This window comes from Neodiprion pinetum, chromosome 3, assembly GCF_021155775.2.
Source record: "Neodiprion pinetum isolate iyNeoPine1 chromosome 3, iyNeoPine1.2, whole genome shotgun sequence".
Lineage (NCBI taxonomy): Eukaryota > Metazoa > Arthropoda > Insecta > Hymenoptera > Diprionidae > Neodiprion > Neodiprion pinetum.
In genome coordinates, this window is record NC_060234.1 from 20,337,705 (window position 1) to 20,363,428 (window position 25,724).

General features: G+C 36.6%; 2 protein-coding genes across 6 annotated transcripts in view; one reads left to right on the plus strand and one right to left on the minus strand.

Annotated features, from left to right (window-relative positions):
* Positions 1-23,110, minus strand: LOC124215578 (odorant receptor 13a-like). The gene is made up of 8 exons (XM_069134854.1): positions 23,014-23,110; positions 6,081-6,531; positions 2,569-2,857; positions 2,385-2,484; positions 2,179-2,289; positions 1,258-1,399; positions 332-378; positions 1-260 (listed from the first exon to the last, which is right to left on the minus strand). The coding sequence occupies exons 2-8, from the start codon at positions 6,478-6,480 to the stop codon at positions 96-98; spliced, it is 1,254 nt and encodes a 417-aa protein (XP_068990955.1). The 5' UTR covers positions 6,481-6,531; positions 23,014-23,110; the 3' UTR covers positions 1-95.
* Positions 21,431-25,724, plus strand: part of LOC124215576 (probable multidrug resistance-associated protein lethal(2)03659) — a 15,155-nt gene continuing 10,861 nt past the window's right edge. The window contains exon 1 of one of the 5 annotated variants that reach the window (XM_046619127.2): positions 21,431-21,642. The gene's annotated coding sequence lies outside the window, so the exon portion shown is untranslated. Of the gene's footprint in view, positions 21,647-25,402; positions 25,639-25,724 lie in introns of those variants that run through there. The other 4 variants (XM_046619124.2, XM_046619122.2, XM_046619125.2 and 1 more) reach the window with 4 other exon arrangements.

Here is a 25,724-nt window from a genome sequence, read left to right on the forward strand (position 1 = left end):
CTTCTCGTCATGAGAAATAGCAGTTTCATTAAGTTTATTCACCATTAAATAAAAGTTCATTAAACAAAATAAATCTCACAATTATAGGTTCGTATTCATATAATTTTTGGTCTTCTTTGGGTTTGGTCAAGTATGAAGTCATCCGGACAATTTACTCTGTTACAGTAAATCGCTGGTGACTTCGCTTTATGCAGAGAAAATCTTGCCACGGGCACAATTTCGCAAGTAATCGCGAACAGGCGAGTGATCCAACGTATTACCTGTAAATGAAGAAAAGACTTTGAGTAACGGAGTTACTTTTAAAATTATTGAAGAAAAATACCAGACTCACGTTAAAGTCCTCAACACGGAAAGATACGCTATTGTTGTTTTGATAATCTGTAACGATGTGTAAATTTTCATATCAATTAAAGCCAAGCTCACGCGCATAAATGCAGTGATTTGGAGGATGCCGAAAAATTACACCTGCCCACAAAAAAAAAAAGTGGTCTGTACATTTGAACAGACCCACTTACCTTCGTGTATTTTGACGCGTTGAATCCGAATCTGAGGTCCGTTTGGTCCGTAAACCCTCAAAATTTTATGAAAAATGCAAAAAACCGTAAAAAATGGAAAAAACTGCAGTTTTGGTGATAAAAAAAATTTATAAATATAAATCATACAAGTTTTACACGTGATTCGATCCGCTGAGTATAAATCTGAAGTTTATTTTGCCTGTAGGCCCTTAAAAATATAAATAAATTGCAAAAAACCCGTAAAAATTACTATAAATTGTATTTACAGTAATGAAAAAATTGATTAAACATGATCAAATTTATTTCTCACATATTGTGGTTAACTAAATCCAACTAAAAAATCTTTTAATGTGAATCGGTCTGAAATTTACCAAAAATCGTTCAAAAAAGCATAGAAAGATAAGGTAAGGAACGAGCTTTATTTTTTTTTATTTTTTATTTATTTTTTTTTTTTTTTGTGGGCCGGTGTTACGAATCCACCTAAATCCGTCGATAGATTAAAGTTACGGGCATGTGTGGGAAATTGATTGAGGTTCGGTACATACGTCGGCACTACGCAGTCAGGTACGAAATACAGTGCCTAGATATAGACGTAAGTAGGTAGAGATGAAATATTGAATAGATTCGTACTGTATTATTGAAACCAGATGCCCATAATCGTCGAGCATTTGTTCGTTGCTTTGCATTGAACGTCGTATGTACGCTACGGTCGGATCGAAATAGATTATAGATTGCAACTTACTTGGGTGAAATTCTCCAAAGAAAAAACGTAAATTTTTCCAGCAGTCAAGTAAAGAGGCTGCTGAGCTCTGGCCATGCATAGGATGAGATCCCTCGCCTGATGTGGTGGTATATCGTACCAGGCGCATTCGTAACAAGCTTCTCTGAAACGTTTGCTCTGCGAAATAATGACTGGTTATGCCTAAAGTCGAATCAGCCGAATCGTGGTAATTGAAACTTGGCTATGGATAGAAAACCATTTGAAAAATCATCGGCAATGATATTCTTTCTATTGACAGTGAACTTAAACGGAACAACATCCCTGATTTATGTAGTTGAAACGAATGTGAGCTAATTCAAGTGAGGAAAGCTAGGATATCAATAATTTGAGAAAATGTTTCGTAATTGGAAGTTTCAACCTGATTAAGCTCGGGGTAATTAAATTCGATTGTAATGTTTTTGGACACATTTTGGTCACCAGCCAAATTCCCGCAAATCATCTGAAATCATTTTAAAAATCTTACAATATAGTTTACTTAAAATGCACTAATTATAATCGATGACGAATGTTTGTTATAGCGTGTAAAAAACTATTTTTATCCACTCTGGAAATAATTGCTTGTTTTTTTTTCAGATAATCTCTGAGGATTTGTGTTTATGGTGAACAGAGTAAGTCTAAAAACGTCAGATAAAAAACACCAGAGTTTAATCGTTTCTCGAATTAACGACATCTTAGCTTGCGATTTTCGAATTTACCCAGATTTATTTCTACCACATATAGAAGGGACCTTATTTCATTCCTGTCAACTATCATCGGCGCAAATAAAATTCCAGCAAATTGTTCGAACGTTCTTTTTTCTTTTCCAAAATTTTTGTTCATACGGTCAGACTGATTTATCCTTGATTCGGGTACAATTGATCACGCAAGCTTGAATAATCTCACCTCTTGTATCAGACACTCGCCGATGAAACAATAGGCGTACAGAAAGGTCAGCATTGAGGCCTCGTAGAAGGCAAAAGTAATCAAACTGGTCCTCTGAACCCTTTCGGAATTCTGTCTCAGGGAAGAATAAGATTTTATCGCAAGTCTCTTTTCGCTGGTCTTTTCAATTTCACAAAGAAAAACGATTACGATTAAAAAGTGCTTACCACAATCACATTGAATCCATTGAGACAAATGAGCAAGGAAGATCCGAACAGTTGGCCTAACAAGACGATGGTGAATGCCTTGTCCATTTTCTCCGCCATCCTGAGAATTTTATATTCCGATCAGAAACGGAACCAACGACATTAAGCTCTTGGTTTTAAAAATTTTTGGAACACAATAACTCGCCACATTAAACGTGTATGCCTCTTAACAATGCTCCGAATCCCACTATGCTGAAAGTTTGCCTTATCTTCTTTGAGAGCAGCTATTTTGCTGGATAATATTGAAAGTTCTCCACATATATGCAACATGAGCGTTATGAACAAACCGTCGGATCCGATCAAGCCGACGGTGACTAAAGGCAATGTTCCCCCTTGATACAAATAGGCCAAAACATACGTGTAGACCTCTGTGATTTCGAACGAATAACGAGTCCGGTACGGTAAGACATAGGGTGTCTTACCATTGTGGACTTCTGAAAAAATGGATTTTCTCCATTAATAATTATACGATATTTAAAACAGAAATTGATCTACGAATCAATCTAGAGCATCGTTGAACTAGTCGTGAATTAATGGTGAGTAAATTACGCGCGATAAATTCTCGGTTATTGGGAGGTAGTTGAAAGTGAGATTATATTTCAGCTTTTTTAGCACTTTTAGATGAAGTTTTATAACTGGTATAAAACAGCGCTTGACAACGAGCAAGCGCCAAAGATAATAATAGACTCGAAATAAAATCAGAACTGTGTCCAACAGCTGAAATATTGATATTACACCAACGTTTGCATTCGTTTGTTAATTGTATTCAAAACTAATATCTCCGTCAATTTTATCAGCCATAAATTATCAAATGTCATTTCCCCCCCAAACAATTATTATTGAAGAAATAATTTCTATATTAAATATTAAAAGAATACCTCATTATTTATGAAAATGCGGACCGAACAATTCCGTTGTTCGATATAATATGTCCATGTGCACAGAAAAAAAAATAATATCCATGGTGGTTAGCTTTTAGGACGCGTGAATACAGGAGTACATAACGGTTTTTTTTTTAACTTGGAATAACTTTTGAATAAAAAATTCAAAAGCGGACTTTTTTCGGCTGAAGTAAGTGATTGGAGGTCATTTACCAAAAGTCGATACGATTTATTACGTTACGTTATCTGATAATCGTATATGAAGTATTTCCCAAATCATTGTATTCGTAAGCTAAGAAGATCTCTAGAAATGCAAAAATGGAAAATACTGGAACGTCAAACAAAAGCTTATTGTTGAATATCGATGCTTCGTTTCAAAACTCAAAAGTTGACTTTCCTTAATCTTTTGGACACGTAACTTGTTTGCACAACGTTTTGTTCCCACTTGGCGCAAAAACTAATCATCCGATTTCAACCAACCTAAGATTGTTTGGTAGTAGAAATGCCTGAAAATGATCTACGGTGTGTTTCATCTCGATTCGTTAATTGTAAAATGAATCCGGAACGAAATTACGCCTGAAAGTATGCAACTTTCGCTTCACCTGTGTAACATGGGACTGCCTACCTGGCTGACTGGTATTTATGGTATTATGGTTTAAACTATTACGTAAAATTCATTGTCGGAATGTTGTATGTGCGCGAATAACTTGACAACTGTTGAACCGATTTTTCAAACTCTTTCTTCAGTGGATATCGTAGACACTCGGTAGTAACTTGGGCTCCGTCGTTTCGATGAAACGAAAGACAAATAAGCAGGAAAAAAACGTACCAAATCACTAGAAAATACGCGAGCTTTATTTTATGTTATGGTTTTCTCCACTTTGATCCTTTCGTATTTTGAATTTGAAACAATTCGACTTTCTGCATTTTGAATTTTTATAGAATAGATATTCGCATTGTTTGGTTAATCCATAAATTCGTCAGTATATTGACTGTCAGTTATACGTTATTTCATTTGGTTAGGCTTTTCGAGCTTTTTTCTCTCAAATGCATGTATGGTCTGCTTATTTTTTCAGTCTGAGAATATTAAGCTTACTATACTTTTAACTGGTTACAAATAACTGAACTATTTTACATAATAGTTCAGATTCTTCCCAAATTGAAAGTATTGAATAAAATTTAAAATAACGTCAATCCCCCGAAAATGACTGGTGGGGACAGTTAATTTTGAAACAAGATCTATAGTGAATTCACTAAAGTGTAAAATCACTAATCGCTCGATTAACGATTGGAACGGGTGGAAAAATAACTGATTTTCACGATTTTTTTCCGATGGTTAAAATACGCTAATAAGTCTGTTTTTTTTTTTTGTGTCAAATCAAAGAATTCATGAAGAAGAGAATATAAATTTTTTAATATTTACTTTCATTTATTTTTTTTGAACTTTTTCATCAACGGTTTTCTCGAAACGTGGTTTTTCAAAACGGTGCACACTCTCGAAGAAAGAACTTTCAAGCTATCCATCTCAAAGGACACAACATTCTTCACACCATTTTTCATCTCGCTATGGAAACTTCTTTTTTTGTTTCAATTTTCATATTTTTCTTAACGAAAAACTGTCGAAAAAATAGGCTAAATTCGATACTTTATTTTCAAATCACCGCCATTTTGTCAAATCTGATGAAAAAAGAGTCCGTAGCAAAATAACGGCTTTCATAATGATTAATAATCTTTTTACCAATTTTTTTTTTTGTGTAGTATTTACCGTTAAAAAATTGTAAGGAAAATAGAAACAAACGTTGGTAAATTTATCTTCTATTCTTCGTCAGTTTTTTGAATCGACATAAAAAAAAAATGAGGCTGATTAGCGTGTTTTAATCATCGAAAAAAAATCGCGAAAATCAACTATTTTTCGACCCGTTACACTAACATGATCATCGATCAGTGTCTTGGTTGGAGATGAAAATTTTACTGCATCATAAGCTGGGGTAAAGTGGACTAGCTCAAAATTCAACTAGCATTTTTTTTTTTTTTTACATTTTTTGAAGTTAACCCACTTTGCCCAAAAAGAAAACAATTTTTCGGCACCTCAGAAAGTGAAGTATTTCTAATCATTATTAGTAAACAAAAACAAAAAAATTCCTACCGTTTGAACAACCATCAATAATCAGTATTTTGACAATGATTTGAAATTTTCCTGTGATTATATAAGATATTCCAAGAGTTATTTTCAAAAAAAAAAAAACTACCAGTGTCGATATACTGTAAAATTTTCATCGCTGGTTGAAAAAAGACACCGATCTTCCGTTCATCATTATGCCAAAGTGCGTTTCATCATATGGTGAGGCATCATAAAATCCTGTCCCAAATACGAAAAGGTTCGCTCTTCACCGTCCGATGATTTCAGAAATTTGCATTTATCTTCACGTTGTTAAGTCTATTTTTATGATTAGGTATTTTTGGTGAAAGTAAAGAGAAAAAATCGGCTGCCCTAAAATAATCAGTCCTGAAGCTTGCCACAATTTTCGCAATTAACTCAACGATTACTGATTGTGAAACGATTTGTCTTTAAATCTGAGCAGTGTTTTGCTCAACTCAGTTTTAACCGGTTTTAAGTCGTCAAAATCTACATCGGTTGATCTTGACATTAAAATCATGCAAGACCCGTTCATTCAATCTCAAAATATAGTTGGAATTAAAAGTCATGAAACACATACCCACGTGGGCCTAAAAAAATGACGAATTACTTTATAGGACGTTAATTAATGAATCTTACTTGAAAATATGAGTCCAGCCAGAGGCCTCAAATAGTACAGAATGGCAGTAGAAAATACCAGGGGTACCAAAATTTTGAAAAATGTTTTCGCCATCGCATTGTACGCGGCGTACAATCGTTGCTCGTCGATGCTCCTGTTGTTCTTGAAATCCGTACGATCTTCATTCATGGCGTCGATCATCTGAGCCAATATCCGATTTTTGTGAAAAACGATTACCTTTGCAAACAAAATCATGTAGATGGTCGTCTCGGACAAGTTGTCCAAAAGATTTTGGAGGTCACCCATATGACGTGTAAAATCTGCACATTCCATGCCAACGTGAACGGCCATGTAGACAAAGCTCACGGCGAAACGTAGGTCATGTTTATCCTTTGGCCACATGCCGAATGGCGTTAACATCCGTTCAGTCCAACCCAGCAGGTCCGATATTTTGACAATTTCGTCGGCCGGCTAAAAAAAAATGTTAAACATCAGGCGTCACCAAAATACATTACCAATTACAATTACAAATACCAAAATGCGAAGCTGCGTGGATCGTTTTGTAATGTTATATTTGACTGCCGGCAATACGCTAAAAAAATTGATAATCAAAATTGTGAAATCGAAATGGCATCGAGTAAAATTAATTCGACAACCCGACTATGAGGTTGGATTTGTCATCTGTGCGTTATCGGAACACACTTTCAGCCGTTATTTAATCGAGCATTCCTGTCATTAAAGAAAATAGAGTTAGCCGTGATAGAAGCTCGTCTATAAACCACTGTAAACACAAGCAGAGATTATAGATTACTGAATTTCCCAACTTGATTATACTACAGTAAACCAGTTCACATCGGTTTGGTGTTACTTACTGAATACAAATACCCATTATCTTATTTACATAACTTAAAATACAAGTGCTCTATTTTCAGCTACTTTATGGTATAATTCGTCAAATTTTTCCAGGTGCGTTGAACTTGGTTGTATCGCATGAAAGACAACTGCTCGGTATTTAAACAGTAACCGTCGCAAAAAATACCTTCATTGCACTTTCATTGTCAAATCATTCAGCAAGTAGATCACGTCTCTTATCTTTACCACATGTTCTTATCGTTAGCTCTACGACAGTCTTCCGCGTTAACTTCATATTTCATTAAATTTGAAACTGATTTTACGTCTTGTAGTATAAAAATACATTCAGACTGTCTGGTAAAGTAATGTCGTATCTCTTGTAGGCTTATATGAATGGACTTTGAGAACAATTAACCGATATTGCTACAAGCTCGTTTTAATATATGAGTATGCATGTGTAATAAGAAAGAAATTGACAAATAACTTGAATGAAAGCTGAACACTTTATAACATTATTGTAATACTTGTTTTTAGTTTCACATCGGGGAAGGCAAAACACTTTCTACGACGAATAAATTCATCGATATACTAAAAATTTCAACTGAAATTGTCAGCGTATGTTAAGCAAATAAAGAAGTACCGAAGAAGTGAAACCTGGACCCTGACCTGCATCGTAGAGGCGATTTTTCGTAGTCACAGGCTTACGAAGGACTGAATGACCACCATACGATTGGAACCGAGGAAAAGTCCGTCTCGTTTTTGATTGGCGATTTGGACAGAAGGCAGACGCCAATCGAACCCAGAAAAGAGCATCGTCTAATTTGGTGCATTTTCAAATTTATGAGGGCATTATCGATCACACGCAAGAGACGGCATGTAGGATGATCGTTAACCTTAACTACATTAGGATTAACTTACGTTCAGTCGGTACACTTGGAAATATTCATGCGCATATACAAGTAGGCTACGAATACACCGAAGCAATATCTCTCTGAAAATTTTTACATGCAACAACGATGCAAATTCTGACGGTATCTCCGTGAAGTGAATCGCAAATATGATGGCAAAATTCTCTATGGAAGTACGAACAGTTCTGCACTTACGATCAGGGAAAAACTATACGTGATTCCTCTTAACCTCTTACAATTAGTGCCATGCTCTTTCCCTTTGCAAGGAATATATTGGCTGGAATTGGTTTCTGCTGCACGTGTATCGTTCATTCTCGGGCAAGTCGAAAGAGTTCAAAATTTCGTTTCTCATACTTTGGTCAAACACTGTTGCCGAGTTACTTTTCCCAGCGTAACAGCCCAAAGCGATTTTTTTTTTCAGTCACTAATTTCAACTAATCGATTTTTGCAGACATCGAATAATTGCCATTTGACACTCAATGACGTTAATTTTTTTTTCTTAGAAACCGCTTGTTCTAATAACAATGTTGATTTTCACTCAAACCGCGTTACATGAAACAATGATTCGATCCCCCATCGCTAGGAAAATTTTCATATTCTAACCAGAAATTCTGAATTACTAAAATATGCCAGTTTTTTTTTCGGTGATTGTTTTTAAACATGAAAAAATACGAAAATTTTTAAACCCTTTTCTGAAGTAGGAAGAACCTTTTTCGATCTATTCTGAATTTTGCGCTGCAGCCCGCATGAAAAAATATACATGCGAAAAACAAATGAGCAGTTTTTCACGCTTTATTTATGTGATGTGCAACATATATTTCTGCATATACGTGCACGATCGAATATGTTAATAACAATATTACGCTTGTATGCAAATTCGATATAATATGTGCAAATATATGTCGCACTCATCCAATCGTATTTGAGGCACGCATGTACGTAGCATACGTTCCTCATTGATCTAACACGTAAGAATCATACGATTTGCGTGAAACAAATATACGTGCTCACACATATTTCCAGGCGGGTGTGGGGATCTCATTATTTGAAAATGATTATTGCGTACCGAATTTCCCCCAAGCATAAACTCGTTCATTCTAGCTCACGGTGGGGAATATTTCGTGTCGCCACTTTCGGAATCGATAATGCGATTTTTTGTGATGGTTCATTGTCAACGATTGGGATCCGGTATCACTGTAATTTTCCCCGACAGTAACTCCCTAGATCAAACGTGCCTCGCTATCTACAACCGGCAATTTTCTCGTAGTTGAATATTTTTTTAGTGTTTTCTTTTCTTCTTCTATGTCTCTCGGAGATATAATATCGGAATTATAGTTTGGTGGTAAGACAGCTGAGATAGAGACGATGTAGTTTTTCTGTCAAACACATTTTGGCATCGTCGAGAGAGCGATGAGGTTTTCAGTATAGTTGGAAGCCTGACGACGTATTTTCATCATCTCGCAGGGAATACAGAAATTTTTGTCTTGTTTTTGTTTTTTTAGGAAAGTGATGATTTTTTTTTAACACATTTACGAACCTGTCGACAAAGATTATCTGCTGGAATAAATTAAATGAAAGGAATGCCGTGGATTACACTAAGAAAAATTTCATTTTTTATAGTTATCAGAAAGATGACTTCAAATGGGTAACATTTCAATGCATTGCGCTGTTTGTTCGGTTAAAAATATTTTTTCAGTTAAACAAGGCCTACGCATCGATTCATTGTCGTACTATTACATCAAATTATTGTTATACTTACGAAAAAATATAGTACCAGTAACCATAATCAAAAGAAAAGTATATGACGCATACTAGACTTTCTGGTGACAGTTACAAATCTAATTTTTATTTTGTATTCAGAACTACATTTCCCGTTTGTGTTAGAAAACGAGAATAGATTTAAAGAAAAAATGTTTTGTAATCACAATTAGAAAGTTCTGTCAGTGTAAATAGTTCAACGAAACTTCTCGATATTATTTTGGATAATGATGAAAAGGCTTTAGGAATTTTTTTAATAATGCTCAATCGCAGAATCGACTAATCCGAGAATCCTGAGAATGAGATTGCAGAATTTCAATGCCTTGTATTTTTATAAAAGATAACCGACGATGAGTTTCATTTCACAAAGAATAATCTTTGACTACGGTGAACTCGTAGTGTAGTAAGCTGCTCGAGTGAGAAAAACTTGACTCGATGATCCAACATTACACGTTGTGCAAAGTGTGTGAGATAGGAAATCGTGTTTATTAGCCTTTCAGTCGGAGCAACTTAAACAGCGCTATTGTGAAACGACACAAGCAAACAAGATATAAAGTTGAACGCATTACGTCGCAAATATAGAAATAATAAAATAGTTAGATAAAATAAAATAGAAGAAAACCAGTGGGAACAACAATGAAAATCATCGCCGGTACAGCGGTGAAAACAATTATAGTTACAACGATAGCATAGGTATAATAAGCAATCGAACTGATATAAGAAACGGCAGAAAAACAAAAGAATATCAATGACGATTAGAAAGAATTGCGATGAACGCTGCAAGACCCGCTAACGGCCGTACATTTCTTCTAACAATAAGACAATGAATTAAGTACACTGGGAAAAATTTCATTTGTTATGGTAAATAAAAAAATTAAGTTGAACAGGTACCGTTAAAAAAACTGTTCGAATATCGTTGGTATTACGAAAAACGAGGTACGCCTAACCATTTTGCGCTATTGTCGATCCTTTTTTGGTAATTGCAACGCAAAATCGGTTTGTTAAGTTTGCTCTACTTTTTCAGTTAAACAAGGCTTTAACGTCAATTTATCGTTGCACGAGCATTAAATTTTCGCAACAGTTGCAACAATATATAGTAACAGTGATCGTAATGAGAAAGAATAGCAACGGATACTAGAATTTCCGATAACAGCTATAAAACTAATTTTCAATTTCTACCTAGAACTATATTTTTCGATTGTGTAAAAAAATGAAAATATTTAAGGAACGAGCGGTAACCGGGACTAAAAATTTATCTCAGTGTAGCAACAGGCACTGATATAACCAACAGCGAGTCACGAACCGAAATGAAACCCGCGGACAGAGGGCGGTTCGTTCAAAAACGAGACCTACGGGGATGGCTTTTTCAGGGCTGTGTATCATCGGAAATGATCCCGTTTTTTAATAACTACTTCTAATGCAAGGTACCATTATAGGTTTTCTATTTCGTATAGATTTGTACATTCATTTTCAATTTTTTAGTGAAAATGAGTAATGCATTTGCGTAGCCTTATCTTTTCCAATTTTATTATATCTAAAATTTTATGGCCAATAATCAAGAAAAATTCTCTCTGATTGGAATAATGTCTGTTGAAATGATCGGGTCTTCGATTCATTTTTAAATAAAAAATAGTGTGGTAAACTATTTATAGTAACGCATCAATCCCAGTACCTGTAATATGTTTTCAATAAAAACGACTAGCTAGATCTAGCAAGAATCTTCAAAACTGCGGTTTTTTTGTCATTGAAAAACTGTTCTTGAAGTACAATACTAATCGTCTTACACCGTCTGCACTATTTGTACGATTGTTTTTGTACGGTAGAATGATAGTATTTTGTAACAGGGGATGCAACAACGACAGAAGATAATATAAGCACAAGGAACGAAACATATGTATCTCAATTATTGTCAAAATAATACAAATACCGACAGTATCATCTACATATGTGGGATTCTCCGTCAACTCGGCCACTTTTTTTTCGACCATCTCAGATCTGCCCCATAATTGGTTGTATCAAAGTACTACTAAAAGGTACTTTATGTGAATTTTTAAGGTTGTTTAATTCATTATTTGAGAAATTGCCGTGTTTTTTTTCAAACGAATATATCTCGGAAACTTGAAGTAACTGAAAAAAATGACTCTACATAAAAGTTGTAGTTTTTTGTTAGCTTTCGAGAGGAATTTTTGAAAAAATTTTTTGAACAAATTAATTTTTTTATACCGGAACCTCGACCGAATTTGTGTGGCTTAATTTTTTTCTACCCTAGAACCTCGATCCGTGCCATTCTGGTGATTTTTCGGCGATATTGTCACACATATTGGAAGACTCTGCAATTTTTTCAGCAAAAAAAAGGGGTCCTTTTTGAATAAAAAAAATAATTTCTTCCTTTTTTGGTAAAAAATCAGCGTTACCGGAACGTAAATTTTTTTTCAAAAATTCCTCGCGAAAGCTAACAATAAACTACAACTTTTATGTAGAGTCATTTTTTTTCAGTTACTTCAAGTTTCCGAGATATATTCATTTGAGAAAAAAACGGCAGTGTCTCAAGTAATGAATGAAAAAATCTGAAAAAATTCACGTAGAGTACCTTTTAGTAGTACTTTGATACAACCAATTATGGGGCAGATCTGAGATGGTCGAAAAAAAAGTGGCCGAGTTGACGGAGAATCCCTCATATAACATTCTAATTTTTATAACTCGTTTTAATTATACCCATTTCTTACTTTTAATTTTTATGAATAAGAATTGATCCAAGAATTTTCAGCTGTCCGTTTAGATGATAAATACATAATCAGGAAAAACAGGCCACAAAAGATAAGTTTAACTGCGGTAGACGTATCAGAACTTAAAAACGGCAGATAACTTATAGATAACAGATAGATTACTATATTTAGTTGCAACTGTTGCGAAAATTTAATGCTTGTGCAACGATAAACTGACGTTAAAGCCTTGTTTAACTGAAAAAGTAGAGCAAACCTAACAAACCGATTTTGCGTTGCAATTACCAAAGAAGGATCGACAATAGCGCAAAATGGTTAGGCGTACCTCGTTTTTCGTAATACCAACGATATTCGAACAGTTTTTTTAACGGTACCTGTTCAACTTAATTTTTCTATTTACCATAACAAATGAAATTTTTCTCAGTGTAGTTAATTCATTGTCTTAGAAAAAATGTACGGCCGTTAGCGGGTCTTGCACTCAAGTGCGAATATCTTATTTACCTGTCTAGTGTCGATTTGTTACGGCATTCGTGACGCTGTTGACAGACGATAGTAGACAATTCCACGAAAGTTTTCTGGTTTTTCGAGTTCGCTATGCCTGAGTGACACTAATCAACCTGCAGCTATGAATAGCCTAGTCATTAGGAACTAAAAAAGGCCTTTGCCCTACAAAACGTGGTGTAGAGATAATTTTAAATTAAAGGTATAAAAAAGTGATTTTTTCAAAATAATTCATCAATGCTTGATCCTACGACAAAATGTCTGATACAAATTTGAAGAAGGCTAAATTCCCTGCATTTTTTGTATAAACCCTTTTTTTGTAAGTCTGATTTGTAACGAGTTACAGCGGCGGAAACGCGAACATTCTTCCAAAATGATATTCCAATTTTTTCAATTTTACTGTAATTCAATAGAACCAGAGTGCAGGGACCTCCGTGTATGTGGCATAAAAAAAAAATGTTCAAAATGGCATTCATTGTCATTATACGTACGTACAATATTTATTACGACAGTAAATGTTTTCTCCTCTGTTATATCGTCAACGTTTTGCGGACAGTGTGATATATAAATGACCGTTCATGGAGCGGAAGGCTTATTTATCAGTGCTGCACGTGTTTGAAACCGACTCATTTATTCAATGAGCGGTTATCTGGATGTTATCATTATCCTCGTATTACAGCTTTTTCGTCGCAATCGTTACGAGTTCGGGAATTTTTTCCCAGAAAATAAAAGCTGAGAATATTTGTCGTGTATCAACACAATTTCATTAGTATAACTAGTCTTTTTTTTTAATTAATCTATACATTCTCATTTGGCTGGGACTTCCATGGAAGGTGATCCGAAGCCGGGTCAATAAAAGGTAAGAGTCCCACAAGTATCTGGCAAGATAAAATCGCTCTGAACTATTGTTACTTAACTAATATCAAACGATGACTAAATCATCGAAGCACGGGTCTTTTCCTACTTTATTATCCACGGGTTTTACCTTTTAAATTTTTGCAACCTTTGGTTGACTTTGAAAGAAGATATTAAAAATTTTATTTCGAAGCACTTGACATGAGGTCTTATGGGAATCTGTGATTTTGACGCACTTTTATCATTTATCAAGTTGAAATTACAATCGTTGAAAAACCTTGAAATCTTGTAACCAAAATTCTTATTCATTCAACTTGTGAATATACAGTAAAGATTTTCTAAAATTTCACTCAACGACTAAACCCCCAAGAAAACAAGTTTTTTTCAAATCACGTCAACCATTATTTTTCTGTATTTGACCCTCAAAACTCATTCCGCTGGCCTGTTATAATTAAGTTATCATGTAAGTATATTAAAGCGGGCTGAAAAGGTAATTGAAATGATTGAATATCAATTTCATAAATACTTTTGGAAACTGATTAATGTTTAGAACTCTCTTCGGTAACATAAAAAAAAAGAAAATAATAAGATTGCACAAGTATCTAACATTACAAAATGTAATCTTTTACGTTCATCATTCCCGTGGGGATATGGAAATAACTCAGTAATAATATTTGCGCAACACGTAGCGTAAACTGATGATTCGTTCCGGAGCATCCGGATCTGTATCACGAAACTAACAATCATTCTTTATGCATCATATTTTTGCAGAAGTTCGACAACATTATGAAAGATTTCCGCAGCGGAAGTTTCATTCCATTCTCAGGTTTGAACTATCATTTTTACGTCAAGAAGTCTTTAGACTAATTTTTAGATTATGCGCCTCTCATAAAAGCTTCAGCTTCTTATCGCTAGATTGTTTGCACAAGTAACATTTCTCAGAATATTTTCCAAGTACTGTTTCGAAATATTCTCGAAATGCAAACTTTCATCACAGAAACAGTAAGCCGAAGTTTTTAAACTCAAACGATCTCGTTCGGCTTTCCAGCACGTGTGTCATGACCGTCCGTGATGATTTCTGTCCAATCGGTCAAATTCACGATCAATTAACTTTCGTTAGAAAATTACGATACTATCATCAATAACACTGAGATTTTGAAATTTCATAAACAGTACAACCAAAAAAACGAGGACCAAGGAAACGGTCAAATGCATTCGTCTCGCGTTCGAAGGCTGATTACGGTGCTGTTGCGAGATAAGATTGCACGAAATTAGGAGCATTTCTTTGAACTTGATTAGGGTAGCCTTCGCTAAAATTTCGGTCAAATATCTAATCAACATACTTCTTCCTTATTCGAGTGGAAAAAGCGTAAATATGAACAGCCGCTGACAAAATTCTGTTACATAGTTTTAGTTTGTATTCGGTGTGCTAATGTTTGCCATTCGCAATAATACATTTTCTGGTTATTCAACGTTAAATTTGTTTGCGTAGTTGACTACAGTGTATCAGTCAAATAAGCCGTTAACGTTAATTTATTACTGCGTGTCGACCTAATATTACCGCAAGAATTACCTAGAAGTGGCGGAAGACACTCGTATAACAAAAAATAAATGAATAAATAAAACAGCGGCATGTAATTTATTTCCAATCACAGCCACAACACCCATTAGGCACTATCGTAAAATGGAAAGCCTATTGTATTTTTAAACGAAAAACGTTACCACGCGATGAAAAATAAATCATCTGCTACTTAACACGTATGTATCATCACTCACACAGGTACGTGAATACTTCCGGTTACGGAATGACGAATTTTTGAACTTTTCAATTATTATTTCGTGTATCCTAAATTACATAGGAATGGTTTGACCGACTTGGGCAAAACTTTAACGACGCGTGAAGTTTTTTTCAAAGAAACGTCAGGAAACTTTTCAAGTAAACTTCTACTACCTTTGGTTACCTATATCCTGAATATCGAAAAAACGGACAAATCGGTGCGATTGAAATTTAGCGATAAAATCAACTATTCCGTGAAGATTATACACAATCTTGCTAAACAAACGTCGACTTTCGGTTACGTAATGGCGGGAGCCCGAATTTCGAACAAAATTCATCGTTCGCAGAAGTTTGTACGAATTTTCGTAAAATTTCAAAATTTGATACAGGACCTCAATTTCTCAATTTAGCGTATCTGTTTCTATCTCGGTATCGTTCGCCACTTGGAAATTATTCTCGTACGATAGTTTGCCCCGGTCTTTCGTCTTTGAATATCAAACAAATTAAACCGATTGTAAGCTACTCGGAACTAGCAACGCGATCTTCCGATCGTGTCTATTGCTAGCAGCTAAACTTTTTTTTTTCATCCAACTAGTTGTTATCCTGTACCGAATACCACAAGGTCTTTCATTTTAATCGCCCTAGGCCAACGATGTACGCGTAATATATTTGAACCAAGGTTGTAAAATGGAAAACAAATTTGCGCTATTCTTTGGTATCGAATACATGAAACACGACACAATCAAACCAATTTTCCTTTATCCAATCTCCTGAATTTAACATAAAAAAAAAAGAAAAAAAAACTATTTCGACAACTTTCAATACGATGATATTCGAGTCCTCAAGTATTTTTATACGGAACACTGGTTGAGTTCACCCATATTAGAAATTTTTCTCACGAGTAAATTGTTTCGGTTCAAGATCGATACTTCAAACGAATTCATCCGCAAACAATTGACGTTCCGAGTATCCTATTTGGTTCTCAAATCTAGTTTTAGTTTTAGTGACAAACACGTTCAAGCTTGTTTCGTGATTGTTCGAACAATCAGCTTAACTCCACAAGTATCGCGAGCACCTTGCACAGATTATCTGTGCGGTTTAGTCGTAGCCTGCGTCATCGAAAATAGATCCGTACCTAAAAACATCGGTTCTTGCTGCTTATTTGAACATTAGCCGCGCGAGTTGAAAGAAGAAATGTTAATACTCTACGGATATTGAAAAATACGCGAATGAATATATTGTCCAGCCGATTTTAAAAACTATAATCAAGTGAAATCGACAAAGTCAAGGCGTTACTTTCCTTTCACCTCGGTCCTCAAGGACTGCTTTTTTCTATTCAGACATTTTTCACTCATGATTTTATTTTTCTGGAAAATTTGCAACACGTTTGGGAAAATACCGACATTCAAAATGGCGGCGTGATAACAAAAGAACCGAGACTAATATTTTCACCATAATATTAACAATTCAAAGTTATCCATGACGCTTTGTTTCACCTACGACTAAACCGAATAGGTAACAAAATATTGATGTTATTACCTTATTTAATTAAAGGAATATGGTTAACTAATCGAACCGGTTTAATGTAGCGATGAACGTAAAATGTAGTATCGACAATTATAATTGCAGTAAATAGTTGCTTGTACCGCATTTTGTTGTGATTCCAGAGTATTTTAATCATTATCGTAACGACACCCAGTTTACTAGAATTTTCTAGTTACTGAAACAAATGCAACTATTTTCTCACCACCCGAAAGATGCTTACATCCAATAATAAATTTATATTAACGCGTTCCGCACTTGATACTGATGTTACAATTGTAACGAACTAACGCGCAATAAAATCATTGAACGCTGCCGCTCATAACTGCTTTTACAACTTGAATCGTATGATGTTGGTCCAACGACTCGAGACCATAAGAATTAGCATCAGTTTCGAAATTTACCCATAAATTGTGCAAGCGTTCGATGACCTCCTGGTCTAATTTTATGTCAAGTTCAACTTACAGAACGTTTCGATCTCTGATTACGTAACTTGAAGTACGAGTTTACATTTAGTGTTATTGTTCCAATTATATTTTTTATCTCTTTTCATGCAAGTACAGCCGTTAACATCCACCGTTAAAAATGTTGCCACGTCAGTGAGTGTTCGTATTCAATTAAATTCTACGCAGATTATGGCTCTCAAGAGAGATTGAATGTGCTTGACAAAGGGTTTTGGATCGATCCAATCTTGATTGACTTTAATTGTGAAAATCCGACGCAGCTGCTATAGAAATAAATTGCAAGAAAGGAATCTGTAACTACAGGGTGCAGTTTAATCGGTAACCGTATTGTTTTCAGAGATAACTCAATCGCAATTTTTTTGTCTTAATTCCCTTTCACAATCAGCATGATGTACGTATGAAACTTTACGACATCGTACAGCAACTGAGTCAATTTCTAGGACGATTGTGAAACTGCTAATTTTCCACGCAAATGTAACTTACGAATAATCATGTCCGAAATAAACTATGTCCAACCGAGAACACGGGCTATATTTGAAAACCTGAGGACCGATTGATTCGAAGAGAAAGGGATTTGAATTGGTCATAATCCCGTTGAATTTATGCAATAGTGTGCATTGTGCACAACGAAAAAAGATTTGTCCGTCTCATATTTATTTGATTGAATTAGATGCATTGCTCGAATACAGAAGGAGAGATCTTATCTCATGTGAACGTTTACGAACATCTCGTTTTAAATTAAATAAATAGATAATACCGTAGGTATAAAGTAAAGTTAACATATCGATGCTTCGTTTCAAATCGTTGTCAAATGATTAACAATCCAGTAGCATCGTTCGATTTTGTGTGGTATACGATATCGCATTTTATTCGGAAGACTATTTTCTAAAAAGTCGGTGAACCAGATTTGCTTTTTTCGAGTAGTTACGCATTTCAATACTGCCTTTTATCGTACACGAGCAGTATTCGTACTATTGTGTAAAATTTAATATTTAACGACACCGACACGATAAAAAAATAATCCTCTAGTGAATTCGTACAGTATCATGAATAAAATGAATAATCGTGGAGTCAAATCTAACAAATCTACCAGATAATCAACCATTCCGAATCGATTTGAAACTCAGCATCGATATCTAAACTTGTTTATAATTCCGATATTCACTATTTATTTATCATTAAAAAGATCTTCGCAGTCTACTTATATAATAATTTGATAAACACTCGACGTACGAAAATCTTGAAACAAATTCAATAAGAAGTATCAATCAATGGCCATCTAGCCTCCTTGAAAGTAACCGATGACAGTGTCCTAATTCCAGACTATTTTCAAGTTGAATCATTATTTTGACGGTTACGTGCCACATACGGACATATGTAAATCTGTAACGTGAAATATTATAAATCTTACAGAAATGGGTACCAATGTCTTCTCTGAAACGTACGAGAAACTTTCCACCTAAAATTACACACGAAGAGGGTGGTGGTGTGTGAGTGTTATCAAATAGATGATGCAGCTCGTCGGCATTAGAAACAAGAGTGTTTATACCTACTTCTAATTATATCCGAGATTCACATTATATGCAGTGCGACTTGATGGTACGTAGCGAAGATCCAACCGCTTCACCGTAGCGAAGCAACCGACGACGGCATGAACAAAGATAGAAGGCGGTTCGTTTGAACGGGTAGGACAGAGGCGAGAGATAAATATTTTGCAATGACTGATAAGAGGAAATGTAAACACACCGCGGACCATCCGGATATGACACAGGTGTATCATCGCGATGTGTAAGCCACAAGGCAGGTTTAATAAGAAGTAACAGATAGATCTTATCTACTTCAGAAGGTATCGTCGTTGATGTTTTCTAAGCATTCGATTTTCTCTCCTGTGCTAATGCAACTGTATTTCACAGAGCGAAATTTATTGCTACAAGGATGATATGTAAATCAATTTTGGCGGATATAGGAAATGCAGAAGTAGAAAGAAGAGTTCAGGAAACACGGTGAAGTAATTACGTTACGGACGTAACTACGATGAAATCCACGTTTCCTGAAACGGTCGTAATTTGTTGATGAATGCGTTTAATCGATTACCTGGTTACGTAACAACGACAATTTCACAACGGAACGAAACAACTGTAAAAAATTTTCATCGGTCTTGGGTTGAAATGTTGGACTTATGAAAACTCTTCGGAAAAAAATTCACCATCATCCGAGTAACGGTAGTGTTGGGGAAATTATTTCATCAAAATTGTAAATCGCAAGGGAAGTCAGTATTACTCCGAATATGTCGGAAAAAATCATCTCCTTGAAATTTCATTAGCGCAGTATGTCGGAGAGAGCGAAAAATGGATCTTCGCTTGTGAAACTGTCGTAAACTGCGAATGACGAATGAACTGAAACGAGGTCGAAGTAACTTAATCATCCAATTGTGAAATAATCGTTTCATGAGACATCACGCAGTAAGTTCGCAAATTCCTAGGAGACTTTGAATTTGCACTCCACTTGCCTCGCAGTTGCAAATGTGCTGTAAGCGACGAACTACAGATCGGCTTAAACATAGACGGATAATGTGAGTTTCTTCATCACTCCCATGCGATTTGTCTTAGGTGTCGTTTATGTGCAAACGCTGTTTGCGTCCTCAATCTAACACCGTAATTTTCTCTGAAATTTCGTGTATACTATACGCCTGGTGACGTAATTTGCGCGTTGTTTAATGAACTATGTGGACCTTATAAGCGGCAACGGACAGACAGATAACCCGCATGTATTGAATTTTTTTAATTTTTTTTAATTAGAAAATCGGTATTACTTCTTTCAGTACATGGTATAAAATGTCGACGTGAAATGCGGTTCAAATTTTCAAATCGATATAGTACAAAACATGACATTTTTTTTCGGAATAATGCCACTTTTCACATTTTTGATGAAAATTTCACTGCCCAGTTCGTCTTTTACCAATTCGAATGCTCCGTCCTTCAATTTTATACATACGCATGGATCACTTCGTGCGATACCAAAGAAGAGATCCCATAAAGTTTTATAATATCTCGTTTGATATTGTTGGACAGTAAATATAACATCCGAAGTATTCGTCATATAGACACGCATAATAGATACAAAAACCCGCCTGGTGATTAGGGTGAAATCGTTATATTATTAAAAACTCAATTACCGGATGAAATCCGTTGCTCTTCGTGTTTGTCGAGATAAACCTGCCGCCAATCGGAAAGTGAGAATATTGTAACAGGTTTAGCGAGCACGAGACAATTCCCAGAAACATTACAAAGGGAAATTGAGAATCGCACGACGCACGTTATTTTTGGTTTTTCTAATTTTTTACCCGCACCCGACAAAAATGTAGTAACAATAGATTTTGTGGATGACAAAATTTCCTATAACTTTTATTAGAAACTTTTTTCTGTATAACGCATAGGTTTTTATTTATAGCGCGTCAAACTTTCTTTAACATGGTTATTGCTAAACACATAGTTAATGGTTAACGAAACATTAAAAGTGGTGTGAACCAAATTTGCAGTAGATAAAATTTTCAATAAACTTTGTTTCAAGTTTTTTGTTGTATTGTAATTTTTGCTTTTCGGAATTTTGCTCTATCGTAACCTTACTTTTCGGAACTTTTTACTTTGCTCTGTCGGAACTTTACTTTACGGAATCTTGCATTTCGGAACTTTGACCCGTCGGTTTTCTGACCATTCGAAATTTCGATGATTCCTCGAAGTTTTGTTTCTTTACTTTAAATTTCGTCGCGAAAAAGTTCGGAATTCTGCGCCCTCTGAACTTTTCAAATGCGGAACTTTGACACCGCCTCCGTGACCCGATATTACGGTGAAAATTGTGTTCCGTGATCTCGCCAATTCCCGAACAATGTGACCTGTCCGGTTGAAACTCGCCTCGCAAGGGCGCATGCGCGTCGAAGAGCCACCACGTGCCCGAATGACGAGTTCTCTCGACTCCCTCGGCTCAGCGCCAGCCAGTCAGCTGCAGTCGGCATCGCTTCGAACGGGAGAAGGCAGAGTGCCGCAGTTTAACACACACGGTCAGTTACTCGACAGGTCTGCGTCTCGCAGCGAGAGAGGAGGAGGCGACGAGGATTCGATCCTCCGAATGCTTGGAGTGTGCCGGGCCCGAGGCAACGCGAGAAAGAGCGATCGGCGTTTCGAGGCACGCAGGAGGCGCATCGAGTACGTAAGAATACAATCATGCGGCGTGTGCGCGTTGCTCGCGCTCAGCGTTTCAATGTTTGTTGTTAACTCGGTCGTGATATTGCGCGATGCGAGTGTAAAATGGAAGCGCGTCGCTTTGTTGTTAGTCCAAGAGTTATTGCGGAAACTGCGTCTACGTGCAACGCTTCGATCACAACGCCTCGCACGTTTTACGAGCGGTTTTCACACGGACGAAGCTTGCGAAGTTAGCGTTGCTTTTCTCCCACATTCCAGAACCCTAGACTCGGTCAATTTCCCGCAGTGCGGTGGCTACGCCACTGTAACGATCGCCTCGTTCAACGTAGAAGGGTTTTTCCTTGCGGGTTAATCGGAATTGCGTAACAAGTGAGGATGACGATGTGCTGCCGCGTGAGTTAACCGTACCCGTGAAATTATTAATAAAATAATTGAGTGATGTTTAATTGTCAAGAAACGGGTGAAAATATTTTGGTAAAAACACACCGCACGCGAAGAGTAGATCTTTGCAATCGCGCATTCATTCGTCTAAAGCGAGACACTTGTGTAAGCACAAATATTTTGCCGATGCACAATCCCACGGAGTGCGCTTTCAGACTTGTCGTATCGTGCACGTCGCGTTGCGGCGTTCGCATTGTTGTACGGAAACCCTGTTATTACGTGTATCTGCATAAAAAATAGCGTTAGAAATGAGTAGCATAACGGCGTTGTATTTCCGGAAGGGAATGGTTCACAGACGACACGCTTCCCTCACGAATCACATGCAGCCGCCGAGTATTACCATGTACCTATACGTATATCGTGCTAAATTATCATTCAACCCGATACGTCGATTGCCATGGCAACCGGAACGGGCGTCACTCTCGCAGCTGTTTATCGTCACGCATCCCCCCGTTATAGCTACGTTGATACGATTTTAATTGAGAAACTGTACAACCGCCGAAGGACGGCAATAATTGTGCTTCTCTGCATGATTGCAGAGCGAAGCTGCGGTGATAAAACATTTTCATCTAGAATCGCGGGGAGTTGAACGTGTCATACTTTGTGCATTTCTCAATGTCACGCGAACTATAAGCAGAGGTCGTATGCAATGCGACAACTAATGCCTGATTATTAAAGAAGAAAATCGATCATTAACCACTACCTCGTCAATTTGTTTACATCGAAGCAGTCAACTTGATACTGTAACATTATGACCAGAGCTAATTGAACGGTGTTTTCGCTTATAATCTCATTGTCAGACGCTGGGGTATTGGAATAATTTTTCCTGCGCGTATTTCAACTCCGTGCCCGGCAGTGGCGATAATCCACAATTATTTTAGTGCACGGAAACGATACACGGAGGAGATTACAAGCAAAAGAGAATCGTTTTACCGTTAAAAATTGTGAATTAATTCACGTTCAACCGCCGATGGTTCAATGAAGTGATGTTCAAGTTCGGATGTAACGTATTTATGTCTCGCTAATAGATGATCTTGAACCCGCACTGAAAGTCGCTCTGGCAGGTAGACCACTTTTTTTATACCAACTATAAGATTTCATATCTACCTGTACTGGTAGCTACGATACAGAAATGCTGCAAGGTCAACATAAAATTTATGTTCCGATACTAACAATAACGCTTGTTGTACGCACACACACACACACGTGAAATGGTCTAGAAGATTCAACCCGGGATTACGTAACGACGTTGTTGCTGGTTCTCGAGTCATAAGAGTTGGTAAGGCGGGACCGTCGTGTCACTTATTAATAGAAAAGATGTATTTTTTTTCAACCTTCCCAGAAATGAAACCCGCGGGGAGAGGGGAGAGGGTAAAAACCACTCACTCGTAGGACACAAATTCGTTCAATCAACAACTGTATATTTATATGTATGTATTTGCTTTGAAATATTTACCCTACGCACGAAGGTTCAGGACAGCTATTTTTAGCGATCGCGACATTCTCTGCATATTATACGTACCCTTTGGTTTAGGACGTGCAGACCTGCTGTTCGTTACGTTGTATAGTTTCCACTCGTTGTTATCGATCTGCTTGATTATTCATTTCGCCAAATTCACGGACCAGAGTAAGATTTTAATTTCATCGACATACGCTGTCAAATGTTGTGCAATTCAATCCGAATTCCCTGTCATCGGTGTTACATTTATAACGGTATTGTTATTTCTTTTTTCCAACACCTATAACTTACATGTGCATAATATATATTATATCCCTATATATGATGTCTACTGTCGAGGTGAATTCTTAGCGTTGTAGAATGGAGTAAAAAAAAATATTCGCCAGGCCATTCATATCCAAAGTAGCACGGTTGGCGGATTTCTACTATGCTTATTGTTAGACTTTCGACGGCGGCTGTGTCGTCGTTATACCGGCTGACGATTACATAAAATAAGAATTTCGAGAAATAAAATAAGTCTACGGAAAAATAAAATGACACAGGTTAACTATTCAGAGTTCGAACGGTGCACGATCAGTGAAGAAATCGGTGAAGAAAGTCTGCTGCAGGTCTAATATTAATTTTCAATTAAGGTTTAATGGGATGATGTCTGTTCAGATGGTCTTCTAGAATAATTGAAAAGATGTCCAGTCAACGATAAAATAAACTCCCTCCGTTATATTGTTTCATTATTTCTAACAGATGCGCGATGGTTGCACTTGCTTAACGTTCGTTTACGTTGGTTCACCCTTGATCTGTGCATGCGGGCTGCCTCGATCATCAGCTGCCTGGTCTCTCTTTGCTGGTGACGTTCGAAGTCGTCGCGAGCAATTCCTTTCGCTCGTAACACGATGATGTTGACACAAATTCTTTAACTTATTGAGCCCGAAGCTGAAGAACTTTTTTATCCACTGTGCATACAAGTGCCGATGGTGACATCAGTATGGTACAGTGGCTCTAATTGCCGTATTTTCACTTTTGTTTAAGGCGATTATGCACCAATATGATAATTTCGAGGCTGTTATGATTTACCGATTGCTGACATTTATTCCAAGTATAAACAAGCATATTAATCACAATGCACGGTTGGTGCAGACTGACGATGTATACGGAGAACAAAATTTGAAACGATGTAAGTCCAAATCAAAATCTAGACCAGTCGATTTTCGGTTTTTTTCTGGCAATGCAGTCGGATAAAAGGTAATGAAGCTTTTATCTTATACCGTGCAATGGACAAGTCTTATTTTCAAATTATTAAACATCGTGTTAGTATTCTCTTACAAACGATCGAAGTCGAACATTCATTATCCGCGTGCAGATAATGCAGTTCAGCAGTGATCTCATAGTCGGAAATCTAAACTAGTATAACAAAGTGGTAACATTGAAAAACGCAACACTTACATTGCTAAAAATGGAGACAGTGGCGACTAATCACAAAGCAACATCGTGTTCGAGGAAAAGTGTCAGGAAAATCGATCCATTGAGTTTACAACTCGGTATTCTTTGCGACAACTCGGTTATTCGTGAGAGTGACGAATATTTGCGGAACTGTGCCGTAGTGCACAACTCATATGTACGCAAAGTACAAACGCGCGTCACGCATGCGGTATAAACGAACCATACAAAAGCCGAGAGTCTCTCGTGTTCAGAATTCGTGTGGTTGATTAGAATCGCAAATCTGGCTCACATTTCAAGTAGTCGGTTGTACTTTGAGCTCCAGCGATTTGTCCACGTCCACGGTGCTTCGTATATATACTCCACACAATCTAAACTGTTAGTTTATAAAAGAAGAAATATTGTAACTGCGAAAAAATCGATCAGGCATAGTGACGAAGCGAAACTCTAATACGACGACTGTATGTATTATGTACGGACCTAAATCGTATTCCAAGCCCCACCTTTCGCTTACCGGCATGTAGGAACACCACGTTCATCCACGTGATGAGGTCGTTGTGCTAAATTCGTCGAAAGTCATCATAGTACCTTCTGAATCTTTGCCACCGACGATTGGTTATCAGCGATATTTACCGTGTCAAAACAATACCATCGAGGTGCTGTTGGTAATATTATACACTTGTGAAAACAAAATAATTCCTGAACGCTACGGTTCGATCAATGCATTTACTTTGCAGATGTGTAATTGTCA